The sequence below is a fragment of the Corapipo altera genome, unplaced genomic scaffold (genome assembly GCF_003945725.1).
Source record: "Corapipo altera isolate COAL_440 unplaced genomic scaffold, ASM394572v1 55, whole genome shotgun sequence".
Classification (NCBI taxonomy): Eukaryota; Metazoa; Chordata; class Aves; order Passeriformes; family Pipridae; genus Corapipo; species Corapipo altera.
The window spans coordinates 7,214,953-7,233,643 of NW_020884882.1; the positions used below are offsets into that span (position 1 = coordinate 7,214,953).

Here is an 18,691-nt window from a genome sequence, read left to right on the forward strand (position 1 = left end):
CGGACGGTCCGTGAGGAGGGAAAGAACGACCCCCGCGCCAGCCCCAGCTCCAGGCTGTCCCTTCCAGCCGCTCCCTGCTGGCACTGTCCCTTCTCCACAGCCCCGGAGGCACAGTAAGATGCCCGGACCCGCGGCCTCCCCGCCCGGCACCGGCCCAGCCCTGTCCTCACGCCGCCGGGGCCGCGCGCCCGCCCCGCTCATGCGCGCTCCCCCCTCCCTCCTGCTGGCTCATTCCATTCGTTGCAGAGGGGAGGGCGGGTTAAACAGCGCAAGTTTAACACTCTCTAGAGCGCCTTTAGGTGAACAGTGACGCTTCTCTTTCTGATACAAAAGTAGTTTTATTCCTTTACAACGACTCATAGAGAACGTGGCTGAAATACAGGGCGGAAAGCCCTTCTCGCCGTGTTGCTCACCCCCGCTCCCTGCGGGTGGGCCGGCCCGGCTCGTCCCCCCGCCCGGCGCGGAAGGGGCGGGGCGCGGCCGAGGGTCAGCGCGGCCGCCGCGGGGAAGGCGCCGCTGCCCGCCCGCCTCAGCCGGCCACGCCATGGCACCGCCGCCGGGACAGACCCCGCTCCCCGACTGGGACGGGCTGAAGCTCCGCGTGCGGACCCTCATCGCCTCCCACCGCGTCATGATCTTCAGCAAGAGCTACTGCCCGTACTGCAACAAGGTGAGGCGGCGGCGGGAGCGGGCTCGGCGCGGTCCCCCCGCGGGCCCTCCTTCCTTTTTGGGTACATGGGGACACATCTGCTCCGGGAGCGCCTCGGGCAGGGAAGGGCGCAGGGGAGCGGGGCTGAGCTCAGGCTGTGTGGGGATGGGGTTTGGAGCGTGCAGAGGTAGCGCTGTGCCCGTTCCTCTGGAGCACCACGTGCCAGCCCTTGGAAACCGCTTACCAGGCGTGGAACGAGGCAAAGATCCGAACTGGCGTCCTTGGCAGTTCTTTTCCCTTTGCCACGCGGGTAGAGGGATGTGTGGAGAGTTCTGATCAGCTCCTGTAGCTGCTTCTCGAAGCTCAGGGTGCTGGATGTCTTCCTTTCTCCCTGGAAGTTTGGGTACCGCGTTGGCGTTAAGCTTGGACAAAGCTGCGTCCCAGGAAAGTGTTGTTTTCTGCTCTTTCTAAATTTCAGGGAGAAGGCTGACTGTATAGCAAGTTTAAGTTCTAAATGCTCGCTATGATGTGCGTTTTAAAAAAAAAAGAGCACTCTTGATTAATTGTGCTGTTTAGAGGAAAATATCTTTTTAGCCCTGGTTGCGCATCCATGTCACAGGGTGGCTATAACTGCTGAGCCAGAGTAATTAAAAAAAACCCAGGGCCTTCATTAGAATTTTACAATACCAACACACTGGTCATAGACCATACAGAATGTGGGTGTTTGTAGGCATTGGGATTCTTAGATGTTTACAAAGAGCATGTTATGAAATTTTAGTTAAACCCCACATTGCCATATTTCATGTGACCGTGGTGGGAAAGCATAATTGGAACTGTGGGGTCGAGTCCTGGTGTTCCTCAATGGAACTGACAACCAGGAAAATACTCTGAAGCCTCACTCCCACGTGTAGGTTGGGTTTAGTTCCGGGAGCTCTTGTGGGGGAGGAAATGTTATGTATGACCCTCTTGTAAAAAACTTATATGAGTATATTGTATCTCACTTAAAACTTAATTGAGGTTTTGGGAAAGGAAGCCTCTGTGTATGAGAGGATAGACAAAACCAGTGCCTCCTCTCTAACTATGTTTTGGCAGATAGTACAGCATATGAGGCAGCTCAAATGCTTCTAAAATTTACTTAACAATTTACTCACTGGAAGTTTTGGTAAATGAAACGTTGGAGTCTTGCTCCAGTCTAGTCCAGTTGACAGAGATGTTACCTTCTGTTGCGGAGAAATTCTCTTCTTGAGGACTTCAGTGCTGCCCATTTAGAAATGCTTAGTCGTTCCTGTCTGTATCGCCCTGTTTGCTTTTACTGATTATGATTGCAAGTCTTGATGCTCGTGGCACTCAGTCCAGTGGTTTTGAGATCATACAATGGCACAGTAACTTTTTAAGCCTTGGGCCTTTTTCCTTCATCTGTTCCTGGTGTTGCAGTAGGTCTAGACTAAGGCAATGAACTTGAGGGGAAAAAAGACTTAATTGTAGTAATTAAATTCCAGATTGTTTTTTCCTGGATTTGTTCAGGCCTTCTTCATTAGGCAGGATTATTTGCTTCAGGGAAGCAGTCAGATATGAGGAATATTATCTTTATTGTCTTGTAAAGGGGAAGAATGAATATTGGGAGTAGGAGGGCCCTCTCTCATGGCCCTTTCTACGAGGTGGAGTTGAAAGACCTATTATGAATTTTTGTGAAGGAACAGGTGACAAATGGGGCTGAGGGAAGAGGAGCTGATTGGTAGGTGGATTTCCTTGGCTTACGTTTCTGTTTGGAGTAGAAGAGAAAGGTAATATAATGAAGAAAACTTGTAGCAGAGGTATAGATTGCAGGCAGAAAATTAGAAGAAGAAAGTTTGAGAGAATGAAGCCTCACATGAGACATCAAGTGATAAAACAGAGAAATATCTTCAACACTGTGGGTATTAACAACTCCCACTGAAGAGTTAGAAATTAGTGAAAGGAATGTGAAAACAATGGGTAATGCAGCATTCTTGCTAGCTGATCTAGTCTGTAGAATTAATGAAGTGGATATAATTTGAAAGTGTAGTTACAGCTTGGGTACTTAGCCTGTAATCACATAGTTCTGAGTTCTTAAAGACAGATATGAATAGTGTGCATTGTGTCTGTCTTTTACTGTGGATGGCTGTTAGCAATATGCTTTTGGTAGGATTAATTGAAAAACTGAAGATGATTAGCACAAGTGCAGAGAACACTCATGCTCTAAAAAGGACCTAATTTGGGGGATGGAAAGAATTCTTTATTTCAAATGGAGGTAGCTGTGCTGGAAGAAAATTAAGATTTGTTCTTTCCTTCAGAAACAGCGCTGCAAATAAATTCTGTAAGTGAATTAAATAGTTGATTGTATTCAGTTTAGCTAGTAACATGACTTGGCAATTGTGCAGTTGTTCTTCTGCAAATGCAATTTATTGTTCAATTGGTTTAACAAGACAGTGGTGGAGAGGGGGTGGTGGTAGAATTACTTGTTTGTCATAACAACTTGGCTGTTCTTTAATTTCTTAGCACCCGGGAAAGATACTAAGCAAGATAGAAATGCATGAAGAAAACATAGGTTTTTCTAGCTTGAAAAAATGGCAAGTCTGAACACTGTGATATGTTGAAATTTGAGGAGCAACAACTGTGATTGTATAGAAGTTGCTGTTTATTTTAGTTATATTTTATGCTATTACAGATGATGTTCTCAATCGTAGGGAGTTCTGGTCAATTCAGCTGTAGCTATTATGAAATGTTAGCTAATACATGAAACAGCAGACTTAGGACATACCATTACTACTTTTATGGTATGAAGCTTGTTTCAAACTTGCTTAGCTACCCTAGTGACAGCATCTCCAGGAACAGTTTTCTAAAGTTAGGCCAATTTCTCAGTTTCAGAGAAATTATCTACTGCTAAATAATATTTGGAAGTGTTTCTAGTCTATCACTTCTTGTGAAAACTGGAGTTTAGTAGATAGGTGAGATCATTGCATTGGTGAGAAGGGAAGTAAATTGTTATATGAGTGACCATGCAACCTAGTATCTCATTCCAGACACTTTAAAGAAATTACAGTTTTAGGGTTGGGCTGTATGGAAGAAAATCTGCCAGTATGCTGCTGGAGTTTCCAGCACTGTGTGAGATTGGAATTTCTTGACCTGAGTTTGTATTAGTTTTATTGAGTTAAAAGTTTTCAGTGGATTTTTTTTTTTTTTTCATTAGTTGATCTAATAGCTTCTTTGATTTCCTTTTAATTTTGGCTTGTACAGTGTCGGGTTCTCTGGTTATGTTCCATAGGGAGGTTTACTTTTCATTTCAAAATTGTTTTCTTGAAAAAGCAGTTGTTGCTGAGTGCTCCAGTGAGTATTTCCGAGAAATCATTTCCTCTTCACCTTATCTAGATATTACTCATGATTAGTGTATGTTATCTTTCTACTTCTAATCATTTCCTTTTCCAAACTGAAGTGATCTGTTATCTCTTGCGTGCGTTGAAGATTTTGTAACTGCTCATATGTTACTGTTCTTTCTTTCAGTTTCATTAGCACAAGTATAATCTGTTCGTAAGTATAAAGTGCAATAGCTACTTCTAATCAGGATGCTGACTTCTGATTTTTGTTCTCTCTACTACATATCTTCAGTAGAGAATAAAGGTGGCCTAAATGCCTCAAATCTGTCCTCTCTTGAGTGTAATCCTTTCTTGTTATACTAATGTTCTGTCCTGTCCTCCCTCCTGCCAGCTGCTGTTGCAATGTTTTGGTAAAGTTTTTTTAAAAAAAAAAAAACAAACAACAAACTAATGAAATCTTGCCTGTTACTCTTCTACTTTGCTGAAAACTAGACTAGCAGCCAAGTAGCTAATTTTGTGACTTCCCTCCAGATTCTTAACTTACCACATCCTAGTAGTAATCTCTTTAAACTCTGCTTTTTAGATGTTTCATGGCATTCAGCTTGGGCTTAATAACAGCAGATGCAGAGTGGAGGTCTGCAGCAGTTCCACTGCTGTTTTCTTTTCATTCAGCCTGTAGCCATAATCATTCCAGGAAGCAAGCCTGAAGGTAATGGGGAGCTTAGGACCAAGGTCTTAAGGTAATGGGGAGCTTAGGACCAAAGTCTTTAGGTCACCTAGATGGGTAGAGGACTAAGTGTCTCACACACTGGATGTGTGAAGGAGGAGCTCAGTTTGTTGAACCTTAAGAAGGCTGAGGAGGAATTTTAGTTACTGTCCTCAGCTGTCAAGATGACCAGACTCTTCTCAGAGTTGAGGAGTGAAAGGATAAGGACCAACAGACATAAGTTGCAGTGGGAGATACTCCAATGAGATCGAAGTTCTTTACTGTGAGGATGGTCAAACACTGAACCAGCCCAGGGATGTTCTGGGGTCTCTGTCCTTGTGGATGTTCAGAATGAGAGGACAGTGCTTAAGCAATGTGATCAGCTTTCACATTTTGGCTCTGCTTTGAGCAGGGAGTTGGGACAGATGACCTGCAAAGGTCCCTTACAACTTCAATTATTCTATAACTGTAGAACCAGTACAATCAATTATACAAGCAGAGCTTATTTTTGTGTGTTGTGGTTGATACATGATAGGGTAAGAAACTCACTGTGTGGTTGGTACAGAATACAAAATCTTCCTGTTTGTATAAAGCTGAAACTTTGTCAGAAAGCACTGGAATACTCAGTCTTCAGCATAGTAACAGCATGGATCACAGAAACATTAAAAACATTTTTATTCATCATGTACTTGACATCTTTAAACTTATTCGAATAATCTTGTGACTCAGCATACTCTTAATGAAGCACTGTAAGTAAATTTGAGGTTCATCAGAAAGCTGGTTGTAAAATGTTCAGACTCCATGCTGGCAAGTGGATCCATCATACAGGCATTTAGTGATTCTTGCTAGAGCTGTTTTCACATCCAAATAATTATGATTAAAGCAGATTTATTTTTTTAATGCATAGTCTTACAATATTCATTTGCACAGGCATGTCTGCAGATTATATTTCAAAGGAGTAAATACTGCTGTATGTAATACTACATCCTGTGCTGTGAGGTATGGAATAGAATCATAGAATCAGCTGGGTTGGAAGGGACCTCCAAGATCATCAAGTCCAACCCTTGATCCAACCCCGCCGTGGTTACCAGACCATGGCACTGATGCCACATCCAGTCTCATCTTAAAAACCTCCAGGGATGGAGAATCCACCACTTCCCTGAGCAGCCCATTCCAATGCCTGATTACCCCTTCTGTAAAGAATTTCTTCCTAATATCTAACCTAAGCCTCCCCTGGCACAGCTAAAGGCCATGCCCTCTTGTCTTGCTGGTAGTTGCCTGGGAGATGGCATTGTCCATCTGGAAAGACAATTCACAATTTGAATACTGAGAGTTTAATAAACAATGCTACTGTAAAAATCTTGTTTCTAAAAGGCTGCCTGGTATGAATCTGGTAATGGTACACTCTGTCCATCCAGAACTGAGGTTAGAAAAACACCCAGCTGAGTACACTTAGAAAGTATTAGAATTTTCTGCAGCTTTTTGTAATGCCAGATTCTTTTTATTTTCTTGAGAATGTTTTGTTTTGCATGTTATCCTCTACTCCCTTCTTCTGCTTTTTTTTTTCTGTAATACTACCAAAGAATCTTGCTGCTGCTTTATCTCTCTGTTTTTCCACATGGCAACCACTTTCCTGGCTTTTGGTATGTCAGGGATGCAGGAGTCTGCAGCTAAGGAAACTGTGTATAGAAACTTTTCCTTAGGTAATGAAACTTGTCTCGGAAGGTTAAATAGCCCGGCTTTAAGTGCAAAACATAAAGTAGTGCCAAACTTTAGCAAAGCCACATAGAGCCCAGCCCTCAGAGCATAGTGACTGAGACTTAGAGGTTCCCTGTTTATGTCCAAGAGTCAGTTTTACCCTGAGTGTCAGATATTGAGAAAGCTTTGCACTGGCCTCGTGTCTGTTTGTGTTGCAGGTGAAGGAACTCTTCCGCTCCATGCGTGTGGAGTACTATGCTTTGGAGCTTGATGTGACTGGTGAGTAGGAGAAAGAAAATCCATCATGTGCTGTTTAATGTAACCAAAAATGGATGACTGTGCATGATTCCTTAAGCTGTCTTGAACTAATCAGAGAATGTATAAAAACATAGTCTTCAATGTGGATTTTAAAAAAGAATGTGTTTTTAGTAGAACTGAAATTTTTTTAACTGTAAAAATGAGCAATTGATAGAGGATGTGAGATCCGATTTCTCTACAAAGAGCTCTGTCTTTTGAGAAAAAGTCTGTGGTATTATTTCCTACTTCTGTTTCTGTTGTGGCTTTGGATGAGTTGTTAATGTTTGACTTGGTATATGGGTGACCTTCTTTGGGAAAGTTGCTGAGTCACTGCAAGGAAGGGTAAATTCTAGTACCTTGGCTGCTGCTAGTTTGAGGTGGGTTTTTTTTAAAGTCCAAGCTGCTTTAGTTTTAGCATATGTGCAGTGCCTTATGCATATATGTACAGAGTGCATGTAGATTTTAATGTAGTTTTAGGAACAAGTAGTTTCTTGCATGATTCTTAGTAAACTCTTAGTTGCACTGTTTGTAAGCTGTTGAATATGTATGATCAATTTTTTTTCTGTACAAAACTTAAGTTTCCAATTTTTTTTTTCTAAAGTTCTAATGCCTTTTTGAAGTGTTTTTGTCTCAATGTTTGGGAGAAATGTACGTGTTTATTCATTTCTTCATAGTTTTTACTTTTTATTCAAGTTGTGGTACTGTGAAGTAATTATAGCCCAAGATATGCAAAGTACAATGCACAACCCTTTTTTATTTTTTTTTTTACCCTGGAATTCCTCATAATTAATAATGTATTTCCCTTGCAACTGCTCAGATTACTGATACAAAATAGATGGGGTCTTGGAATAAAAAGATTTTAGTCAAAGTGATTACTGTAAATGCTCCTTCTCACATTTGCTGCCAAGAGATCCAAATTGAGCCTGTGTGTAGGTACTAATCATTCAGATGACAAGTCAGATCAAGCAATGATAATTTTAAAACTGGAAAGTTTAAGACATTGTGGTGGGTAGAAAAAGTCTGAAGGTAGCTTTAGGGTAAGTAAAAAAGCATGTTCATACTTCCCTTCCCAGTATTCTCATAATACAGAGCTGCTGGGCAAAATTATGTGCATGGATACAGAACATGCCCCAAAACCAGACAGCTCTCGAGAAAGAAAAACTGTCTGTGTGATGTCCTGTGATAGCTAGAAAAGAATTTTTGTGGAGTACCAAGTGTGACACTGTCAGGAAGAGACCGATAAGAATCGAGGAAATAAAAGGACTAAACTCTTATTACTTTAACTTCATTCTGTAGAATTATGGCTTGAAACACCAGTATAACCTCTGTATGTAAGCATGCTCCTTTGACAAGTAGTTTCTGAAGGCTTGCTTATGTTCAGGAAACCTGCAGATGTGATGTTTATAATGGAATTGTTTTCTTACCAGGCCTATGGTGTATCACAGTCCAAACCTTTAATACTTCAGATTGTTTTAAAAGCTCTCTTCCTGAAAATTGTTCATAATGTACCCGTTCTTTTTATTCTTAGATGATGGGGCCAGTATTCAGCAAGTGTTGGCAGAGTTAACTAATCAGAGGACAGTGCCTAATGTATTTGTCAATGGAACTCACATAGGTGGCTGTGATGCAACATTCCAGGTAACTTAACTTTAAAAATCAGATAGAAATAGACAATACTGAGTGAATTTGCTGTTTGATCATAGTTAAATTTTGTGTGACCTGTTAGACTGGGTGTTCTAGCTCAGAGGAGTCACTGTGACTCAGCTGCTGTTTGCTCAAAAATGTGTGTGCTAATTTGATTATTTTTTTTTCCTCTCTCTCTCAGGCTTATCAGGATGGATCATTGCAGAAACTTCTTGGAGATAGCAAAGATACAGAACCCTATGAATATGACCTCATTATCATTGGTGGTGGCTCAGGTGGACTTGCATGTTCCAAGGTATGTCATGAAAATTTCATTAAAGAACATGTTGTATGTAAAACTTCTTCAAAAGCTAATCTCTCAATTATATTACTATAAAACAGTGTATATTATGATGAGTATTACTGTTCAACTTGTTAATTAATGAACCAGTAGTGGTGCTCACTCAGGAGATAATGGTCTGTGTGGACCAGTTTCTAGCCAATGTCTATTCAGGTCTTGATCCTAATAATAGGTTTTAGTTTTCTGGCTGAGGGTGGAACCAAATGTTTTTTAAGTACCTTTTCATGTGTAATACACAGGCACTTTAACACTTCCAGACAGTAATCTGGAAAACTTAAAGGCTACTCTTGAAGACTTTTAACACTTTAGGATACAGAATCATCAGTCACCTGAAATGAAGTGCTTCCAACTGTCACTTCTTGTCATCCATGAACAGTCAGTCCCACCCTCCTAAGGGAAAAGAGATCTAACAGCATAAATATTTCTTTGGGTGAGGTAGAAGAGTATCATAGGCTCATAAATCCATCTCTTACCTTTTTCAGGTTTTAACAGCATAGAATGATGTGGGTGCAGCATTGAACATATAAGCAGACATTCAAAGTTTGGAAGAAAGTAGTAGTTTCTGAGGGATTTCAGTTATTGTCTAGTGAAGAAGATAGAAGATATGATATGATATATGATAATGAGACTAACTAGTAAAGATAGTAAAGAAGCCTTCTCTTAGTGCTAAGTGTATCATGAACATAAATGACTGGACAGACCTTCTTGGTTGAGTAACTGACTGATCATTTCCATCTTTTGTAGGAAGCTGCTGCCTTGGGAAAGAAAGTGATGGTATTGGATTATGTTGTTCCAACACCTCTTGGAACCACATGGGGTAAGCTTCTGTTATCATGTATTTTATGATGCTCAAGTACCAGTGATACATACTGAGATGTTATATATTATGGATTCGTGTTCTTAGAAATTGAGGCTAAATTCCTGTGATTTTGGTATGCAGATAACAGAAGGAGTTGTTTTCCTGGCATGCCTGCTGCCTTTCTGGATAGTTCTTGCTGTTTTGTGCATTGCTAACTCTGTTCTTTGTCAAATGTTCTAGTTTTGATCACTTGCAAATAGTGTCTGGGTGGTGTGTGTGCACTGATTCTGTTTTGTGGACAACTGCCTTTAGAACAGTGACTACATGCCTATATATATCTCCCCTTTCCATAATTAAAGACACCTGCTCTCTGACCTTATTATTGGAAGTGATATTGGAAGTTTAGAATGAGTGAGGAACTTCATTGGTGAAATTTTATTGAGTTGAGGAATGAATGTGCTTTTGTAGCTAGTATGTCAAACACATGCATGTTTCAAATTCCTCATAATGGCTGATACTAAACTCTAGGAACTCTGGGCTTTCTGCCTTGCTTACTTACCAACTTGACCAAAATCTTAAGCACTGTGGAATAAGTAACCTGGGTCTGTGTTTAAGATACACTGTACCCATCTTGGTTCAGTGAGTCTAGTCACTTCTTAAGCTGAATACAAATTTATAAGCTTAGTGTACTCATTGTATTTTAAAATGTCTCTTGCAACAGAAATTTCATGTTACTTGTGTGACTATAGCAAACTTCACCAACTGATATATGGGTGATTATGTAAAGCACACAATAGGAAAAGCATAAATGTCCTGTTTTTGGAAACAATAACGTGGTTCTTTCCATCTTAGGACTTGGTGGCACATGTGTAAATGTAGGTTGCATTCCTAAGAAGCTAATGCATCAAGCAGCACTTCTGGGCCAGGCACTCCAAGATTCAAGGAAATACGGGTGGCAGTATGAAGAACAAGGTTAGTAAGAACAGGGAGGGCAGCCCAAGACTGTACAGATGAGATGCTGAGCTCAAGACTGTTCTTGTACTTTGGACTCAGTGAATTAGAAGCAGAATTCAGTAGTTTTCCTAGGTGAATCAGAAGGCATCCTCATTCTTGAGTCATAAAAACCTTTAGGGTTGAAAGTTAATTGTGTTTTGCTCCCTATATTATCTGAAATAAATGAAAGAACTTCTAGAATGGACTTATTTCAGATAGTAGCAAGTCAAGTAAATATTAGCATAGTAGAACAAGACCTTAATAATTATCCTCATTACTGATAATGATGTTTTCTTAGCATGATATATAGCGAATAAGGTTTTTTTTAAGGGTTCACTGCACTTTTGTTTCTTTAAATATGAAATTAATGTCTTATTTCAGTTAAACACAACTGGGAGGTCATGGTAGAAGCAATTCAGAACTACATTGGTTCTTTAAACTGGGGCTATCGAGTATCCTTGAGAGAAAAGTCTGTGACATATCTCAATTCTTATGGAGAATTCGTTGAACCACACAAAATTAAGGTATGCCCTGCATTTAAAAGACTTAATTGGGAGGGAAAACTTGTGTTCTAAAACTGCCTTTTGAAATCCAGCACAGAAAAGGCTTCATCTTAATATTACCAACTTAGGTCAACTGAAGTTAAAAACTCATTTGTGAAATAAATTATTGATTTAAATAATTATTGTACTTTAGTACATTCCACAGTGCCTGCAAACCTAGTAACTGTTACGTAAGAGTAATGTGGATATCTTTAAACCTGTGTCTTGCAAGAATAGAGTAAGGTGGTCTCGGTCTCTAACTTCATGACTGAGTTCAGCAGCCTGAGTGAGGAGGGGAAAAAAAGAATAGCTTTAGCTGTATGATTTTGCAACTTGGAAAACCTTCATACTAAAGCGTAAAAACTATTGAAGTTAAGTTCAGATTAAGCACTTGCGTAACAGCACTGCTGGAACCTTATGCTGCATCAGCATACAAATTAAACTGTCAGTTTTGCAAGACAAAGCATGTGCTGGCAATCTTGCTGTAAATGATCATACTGTAGCAAGGTTAACCTAGAAGAGTGCATCTTGAAGGCAACTGTAGCGTTCAGTGGGTGTAATTGTCTGTTTTCAATATCAAGGCTGAACTACAAGTGTTTCAAACCCAGAGACCAGCAGTGAAAGATAGTAGTGTGTTCAATGTGCCTCATGTGCCAACTGTTGTAGTGTCCAGGCATGCAGGTCATCTGCTTAAGTGTCCTTAGTCAATAAATGAAGTAGAAAAGGAAGATTTCCAGCAGGAGATTGGACTAGATGACCTCCTGAGGTCTTTTCCAACCTGAATTATCTGTTGACTCAATGGGGGGGAAGTTTCCCTTTGTCTGTGTTGGAAAATAACTAAAGAGCAAAAATGAAGATCAGATTTTGGGAGAGAAAGACCAAGGGTCTCTAGAGGTTAAATTAGTTTGAATTCACTTAAAGGTTGGATCTTAGGCTCGCTGAAATCATGCAACTAGTTTAATTTTTTAATTTCTGCATTAGCCTAAGAACTAATTGATATTATTCTGTCATTAGCATTATGTTGGCCTTTTATTGGGAGGGGCAGAGAGGGTCTTAATTTGTTGTGGCTTTTTGTGACCTGAAAGTGAAGTTGTTACGAATAGTTCAATATAAATGGGTAGTTGAAATGGGCAGGATTCAAAAAGTAAGTGATTTTAAGTGCTCTAATGTGAGAAAAACCTGATAGTCTGTTGTTTAAACCTCTTGTTCTTCATTCTTAAACATAGTTTTTATTTTAAAACCTGTGAAAAAGACTGTCTTAACTGCATCTTCATCAACAGGCAACTAATAGAAAAGGACAAGTAACCTATCACACAGCAGAGACTTTTGTCCTGGCAACAGGAGAAAGGCCTAGATATCTGGGTATCCCTGGAGATAAAGAATTCTGTGTTACAAGGTGAGGTTAAAAAGGTATAGTAGACTGAACTTTGTCTGCTCGAGTGTTTGCAAAGACAAACAAGCTTGTGTTGGAAGAACCTTGTAACTTACATTTCTTTCCTTTTCAGCGATGACCTCTTCTCCCTGCCTTACTGTCCTGGCAAAACTCTGGTTGTGGGTGCTTCCTATGTGGCTCTGGAGTGTGCAGGATTTCTTGCTGGTCTAGGTCTGGATGTCACGGTGATGGTGCGTTCCATCCTTCTGCGGGGCTTTGACCAAGAAATGGCCGAAAAAGTAGGTGCTTACATGGAAACACACGGCGTGAAGTTCCTCAGGAAGTTTGTACCTGTTCAGGCAAGTGCTTTCTTTAGGTTTCCTCTCTCCACACAAGGTTACTTTGAACAGCGCATGTAAAATGCAAGTGTTGTCTGGGAAGGCTTTGGCTCTCGGCAGAAATAAATGTTTTATGAGGCTAAGCCGTTTTACTGTTGAGTGATAGATTAGCAGGTCAAGGCTTGAAGTGACAGTGTAAATGATCTCTGCTCTGTGGGTCATTCTAAGCTTACAATAATTTGCACAGGTTGAACAGCTGGAGCAAGGCATGCCAGGAAGGCTGAAAGTGACGGCAAAGTCTACTGAGGGAGCGGAAATCTTTGAAGGAGAATATAACACTGTAAGCATTTCTGGCTTTGAAATAACTGAATACAGATACATGTGAAAATGTATGAAAATACTTTTTTCTTGAACAACTTTTCAAGGGAAATTCTGCTTGAAAAAACTAAATTACTGGTGTAAAAAAATATGTGAAAATTCAATATTCATCTTCATTTGAACCCTGTCCGCAGAATGGGCGAAAGAAACTTTGTGCACGAAATTTAGTTCATATGAACAGTTGCTTCTGGTTTTGTTCTGAAAGTACTGTTTTGCTGTTTGTTGCACCTCTGAAACAAGTTGCACATGGGGAAGACTGACCTGTTGGTGGCTTCTGAAAAAAATTTTGAAAAAGTCACTTCATTCATATGCTTCAGTTTTTTCAGTAGAAGACCAAAGGAAGTGTTATGTTATGCTTCTCTTGCATGAAGTTATTGTATTTAATTTTGGGGTTTGTTTTTTAGGTTTTGATAGCCATTGGTCGTGATGCATGTACCAGAAATATTGGTTTAGACACGATTGGTGTGAAAATCAATGAGAAGTGAGTATTGCTCAATTCCCTTAAACCACTGAATGCAAGGATTTTTAAACTCTTTAACAGTACATACTGGTACTGATGGATTTTTTTTTTTTTTTAATGGTCTTATACCTGGCATTTATGTGAACCTTTAAAACCTTTTTTGAAGTGACAAAAGGCATAAGCATATTCAATAAAATGTACTCAGTAGGTAGAATAACACCTTTGTGGCAGAGCTCCTCCCCTCTGTTTTTTTGCCAAGCTCTGAGGAGTGTTGTAATGCTGAATTCTGTTCTCTTCTGTTTGTTTTAAAGGAATGGGAAAGTACCTGTAAATGATGAAGAACAAACCAATGTGCCTTATATTTATGCTATTGGGGATATCTTGGATGGAAAGCTTGAACTTACCCCAGTTGCCATTCAGGCAGGGAGACTGCTGGCCCGCAGGCTGTATGGGGGTAGTTCCAGAAAGGTAAAACTATAAGCATACATCTTCAACTTATTTCTATGCTTTTTGCCTCAAAATTGCAGTAACTTGAGTTCATTTGTCCACTTGTCTGTGGGTTCTACAAGTGTTTTGTAAAAAAGAAAAAAAAGTGCTAATACAACTTTTTCTGTTATGAAACGTATAGAACTTGTATAGTCTAAATATGATTTTTTTTATTTTTAGTGTGACTATATCAACGTACCAACGACAGTGTTTACTCCTTTAGAGTATGGCAGCTGTGGGTTTCCTGAAGAAAGAGCCGTAGAAGAATTTGGAGAGCAAAACTTGGAGGTAAGAGCATTCAAGAATCATTTAACTGGTAGCTTGAGACTGTTTTTCTTGGGCCTTGCTGCTTTACTCCCAAGGCATAGTGTTAAAACAAGATTAGAAGGTTAGCAAGATAGGTAGAACTGTTTTGGCAGTGTTTTCATCTGGCTAATAAGATACTGGATTCACAGAAACCCAGGACTGGACTTAATACCATTAGAATTGCCTGTAGCTATTTGCAGGCAGCTGAGAAGCATTTGACCTCAGGAGGCCAAACCTGGGTTGCAAAACTGTTACTTGTTGTCATGAATTAAAGACTTTCTGCTGAAGTGTACCAAACTCCTGAGGTGAACTGGCTGTTCTCTGCTGGTTCTCTATACTTGAATTGGGAATCAGTTTTTCCTGACCTTATCATATGACTGTAGGAGGGTTGGGCATAACTTCCACGTTCTACAGTAATTTCTGGCTTCTGCACTTCCCTGGGGGGTTGCAGTAAAGCTGCTTACATGCCTTGTGTTTAACTCTTTATGTCTTTGAAATCACTTGGCATTATTTAGCTCCTGCTGTTAGCTGTTCTGCAGAATAGGTTTAAACTTACAGAAACTGGATATTAACCTTACACTTCTCTTTCTAGAAGTACGATCTTAAATGCTGTGTATCTGTTGCTGTTTTAATTAAGTATTTAAACAGAGGTACATGGTTTGAGTCAAGTCTTCTGCTGACTTTTGGAGGATGGCCTCTGTGGGCTGGGTGAAACAGAAATGACTGTCTTGTCTAGTTTATGTAATAAACATCTGGTGGGCTTCATGTCAAACCACCTATTTATAAAGGTACTAAAAATTAGAATTATGTCTGACTGAATTAATTTGTGAAATTCTAATGCTCTTTTTCTTGTCATTCTCCCAGGTTTATCACACTTTGTTCTGGCCACTTGAATGGACAGTACCAGGCAGAGATAACAATACCTGTTATGCAAAGATTATCTGCAATAAACAGGACAATGTAAGTAGTAGACTGGAATGGATATGCTGAGTGTATTCTTGAAATATTTTTAGACAGACCAAAAGACTAAGATCTTTTATTTGGCCTGCCTGAGGCCAGCTCTACCCAATCTGTTAACATAAGTAATTGTTTTAAAAGGGCTGATCAATTTGGAGGGAGCTGATGGTTTTGTTTAGGGTTTTGGGGTTTTTTTTCCTTTGTTTAGCAACTGTTTGAGCAAATGGTGGCTTTGTACATTACGAAACTTCACCCTGAATTCTTATTTGATAGATTTGTGAAGAAATTTGCCAGAGTTTTTCTTCCAAGTGAGTTTTGAGTAACTGTGCCACTTGGTGTCTTGCTTTAGATTTCTGGACCTTGTGGTTTTGTCCTTTGAGAAGTGCAGTTTTGCATGTTTCATAGAAACTTGGAAAATATGTGGTTGGTCCTTGAAAACTGATGAGATACAGGAATTTTCAGTGATTAGCAGATTCTTGTTGTGGCAAAAGTGCCAATACTGTCTAATACATTTTCCCAAAACTGGGAGAACAGACAAAGAAGGAATGGTATGAAACAGCATGGCTTTTAAGCTAAGAGGAAGTAAACCTTATTCTTTTTCTAATTAGTCCACGTAACACTTTCTCAAAGACTGCCAAAAGGCTCAAACTTCTGATTTATTGGAGCCTCATTGGAAATAATCCTAATTACAATAATGCAGTGGAAGGAGGGACTTTATTTAGATTTTATATGAAAGGTTTTTTTCCTAGGATGCTGGAGGAGAATGTAAGGTAAACAGTGTATTAAAGTCACTCATTGTGAGGAATTTGTATCTTCTCTTGCAAATCATGGCCAGACCTGAAGGTGTAGGAACATCCTGGGAAAATGTTTTAAAACACAGCTTGTATGCCTCTTGATAAACAATTCAGGAAACAAATTGAAACAAACCACATCCATTTTTAACTTGTAGCCTACTGCCAGCAGTCTAGATCTGGCTAAAGACAAAGTTCAACCCTATGTTTTCTTTTTTTCTCTTGTTAACTGCTGGGAGAGGGAGGAAACAGCCAGTGAAAGCTCTCCAATATAAACAGTATAAAATCTGACCTAATTTCAACATAGATAAATAATATTAAATCTGAATGTACTAAAGATACTGTATATCTATAAAATCATAAAAACAATTGATAAAACTAGAATGTATTCAGTATTACACAGTATCTTTGATTAAGTGCTGACTAATCATTTTAAAACTTATTTCATTGTGCTACACTGGAATGGAAAGAACTACAGATCTACTTCATTTAAGTAGTTAATTTTTTGTTAAGGGCTCTGCTATTGACCTGCTTTCATAACATACATTTCTAGTGTAGTGGGAGTTACATACTAGAGCTTTTGTTGCACTTTGCCTTGTACTAATTCATGTTCTTCTCTCATGTGTTGTAAAGAATCGTGTGATAGGACTTCATGTTCTTGGGCCCAATGCTGGCGAAGTGACCCAAGGTTTTGCTGCTGCAATAAAATGTGGTCTCACCAAAGAACTGCTTGATGAAACAATTGGTATCCATCCTACTTGTGCAGAGGTAAGGAAGGGTCAAGGCACAGCTCGATTTAAAAACTGCTTTTGAAGACCCTTTAGATGCAAGGAAAGACTACTACATTGTGTTTTGAAGTTTATTTAGTATTTGTTTAGCTCCTAACCATAAGATACTGACAGGTGATAGGAAACATGTTAGTTGTGCACTACAACCTGTTTTCTGTTTTAACAGTTCAAAGAAATGTAGCATTGTTACTTTATAAGAGGAGACCAGTAGCCATGTGGATGATAATGCAGACAACAGTAAATAAGCAATTCTTTTGATCTGTTACAGGTGTTCACTACAATGGATATTACAAAGGCCTCGGGACAAGACATCACTCAGAAGGGCTGCTGAGGTTAAACCAGCTGTTTTACATGTTTCCATGTTGTTCACACTCAGTTCTGGGGAAACTCTAATACATCCAACTGCTTTGCAGCAAAGTAAACGTTTGCATCAGTACCGCTGTACGTGCTGCAGCTGGGAGTGGTGCCTTGGAGAGCCTTCCTCAGTAAGTTGTGTTGCACATGGAAACAGTAATACAGCAGGAAAATCTTGGACTGTAAATCCTGGCTTTGCTTGGAATTAGCACTACGGTGCTTTTTTGACGTTCTAGCTCGGAACCTTCTTGTGAGGTGAGCTACGACTGATGGCTCCATGCAAGGTTGGGAGATCCTTCCTCTGGTCACATGACTGAACTCCTCCTGAAGGAAATTCTTAAATTGCACAAATTAAAGCTGATGCTTCTAGGTTCCAGTGTCTTGTACAAATGCTTGAAACAGAAGACAAATATATAATTGAATGATTCTTGCCAACAGTTTACAGTTGACAGATTTATCTTTTTGATGAATTTTGTTATACTTGTATGTTCAGTTGAGACAAGATGCCACAAATAGATTGCAGTGTTGAGCAGTGCAGTTCAAGCACTAGTCTCCCACCTCAACCAGTCTAAAACTTCAAAGTAGCATGAGACATTGCTGTTGTTCACATTCATAGTTGTTTGACCTCAGGTGAGGACATGTCTTTAGAATAAAAATTTGAGTTGTAGGCATCTTGTGTGTCAGGGTTGAAGAGCATAAGCGCAAGACCTCGTCAGTTTGCCCAAACCTGGTTTCAACTCTGTAACTTAAAAACCTTACAGAACCCACAGCTGTAAGTCTGTGCTCTTAAGTGGAGTACTGAAGTCTTTGGGAAGCAGACTGCCTCACTAATACAGTAGGTGCCTGCCCGTGATGGTAGTGAAGCATTGTCTAGAGCTGCTCTCTGAATCATGTGTGGCAGCACAGAGCAATGGCCTGGTGTGCTTTGTGTAGTGTTGTGTACAGTCAATACTCTGAAGCTTTCTTCCACCCCTGGCATACTGTTCTGGGGGAATTGTGCTTGAATTTGGCTTAGTTTTGTCCAAAGGGATGTTTTGAAAGACTATTCTGAACATTGTATGATAGTAAACAGTTTTTAACTATTTAATCTGTGATGTACCATGGAATTTGAAGTTCAATAAACAATGAATACAACACGCTGTGTTGTCTGACCTCATGGTTTATGTTGCCCGAGATTTTATTGTGCTTCAGTTATGTTGTTTATCCCATGCAGTACCAAAACCTCTAGAGTTGTGCATACTGTAATCTTTTAAATGGAGAAACAAGTTGTCTTGTCACACCTTGCTCAAGAAATCCAACATGCTTCTATTTTTGTTATACAGAATTCTCTCTTCTCAGACTAAGAGAACAATTTTATACCACTTCTGTATATTCCAGAAGATCCTAAATACCTATGTTATATCATATAACCACTACACAGCTCAGAGATGCTCAGTAGAATCTAGTTAAAGTGTGAGCAAC

General features: G+C 39.8%; 1 protein-coding gene across 1 annotated transcript; it reads left to right on the forward strand.

Moving 5' to 3' along the window:
• The first annotated feature begins 488 nt into the window (after positions 1-488).
• TXNRD3 (thioredoxin reductase 3) lies at positions 489-18,367 on the forward strand. The gene is made up of 16 exons (XM_027640440.1): positions 489-670; positions 6,604-6,664; positions 8,211-8,320; positions 8,508-8,621; positions 9,411-9,483; positions 10,318-10,437; positions 10,840-10,982; positions 12,281-12,396; positions 12,506-12,731; positions 12,958-13,050; positions 13,493-13,569; positions 13,860-14,016; positions 14,215-14,322; positions 15,205-15,300; positions 16,722-16,856; positions 17,145-18,367. Exons 1-16 carry the CDS (start codon positions 545-547, stop codon positions 17,205-17,207), a joined length of 1,818 nt encoding a protein of 605 aa, XP_027496241.1. The 5' UTR covers positions 489-544; the 3' UTR covers positions 17,208-18,367.
• Positions 18,368-18,691: the final 324 nt, after the last annotated feature.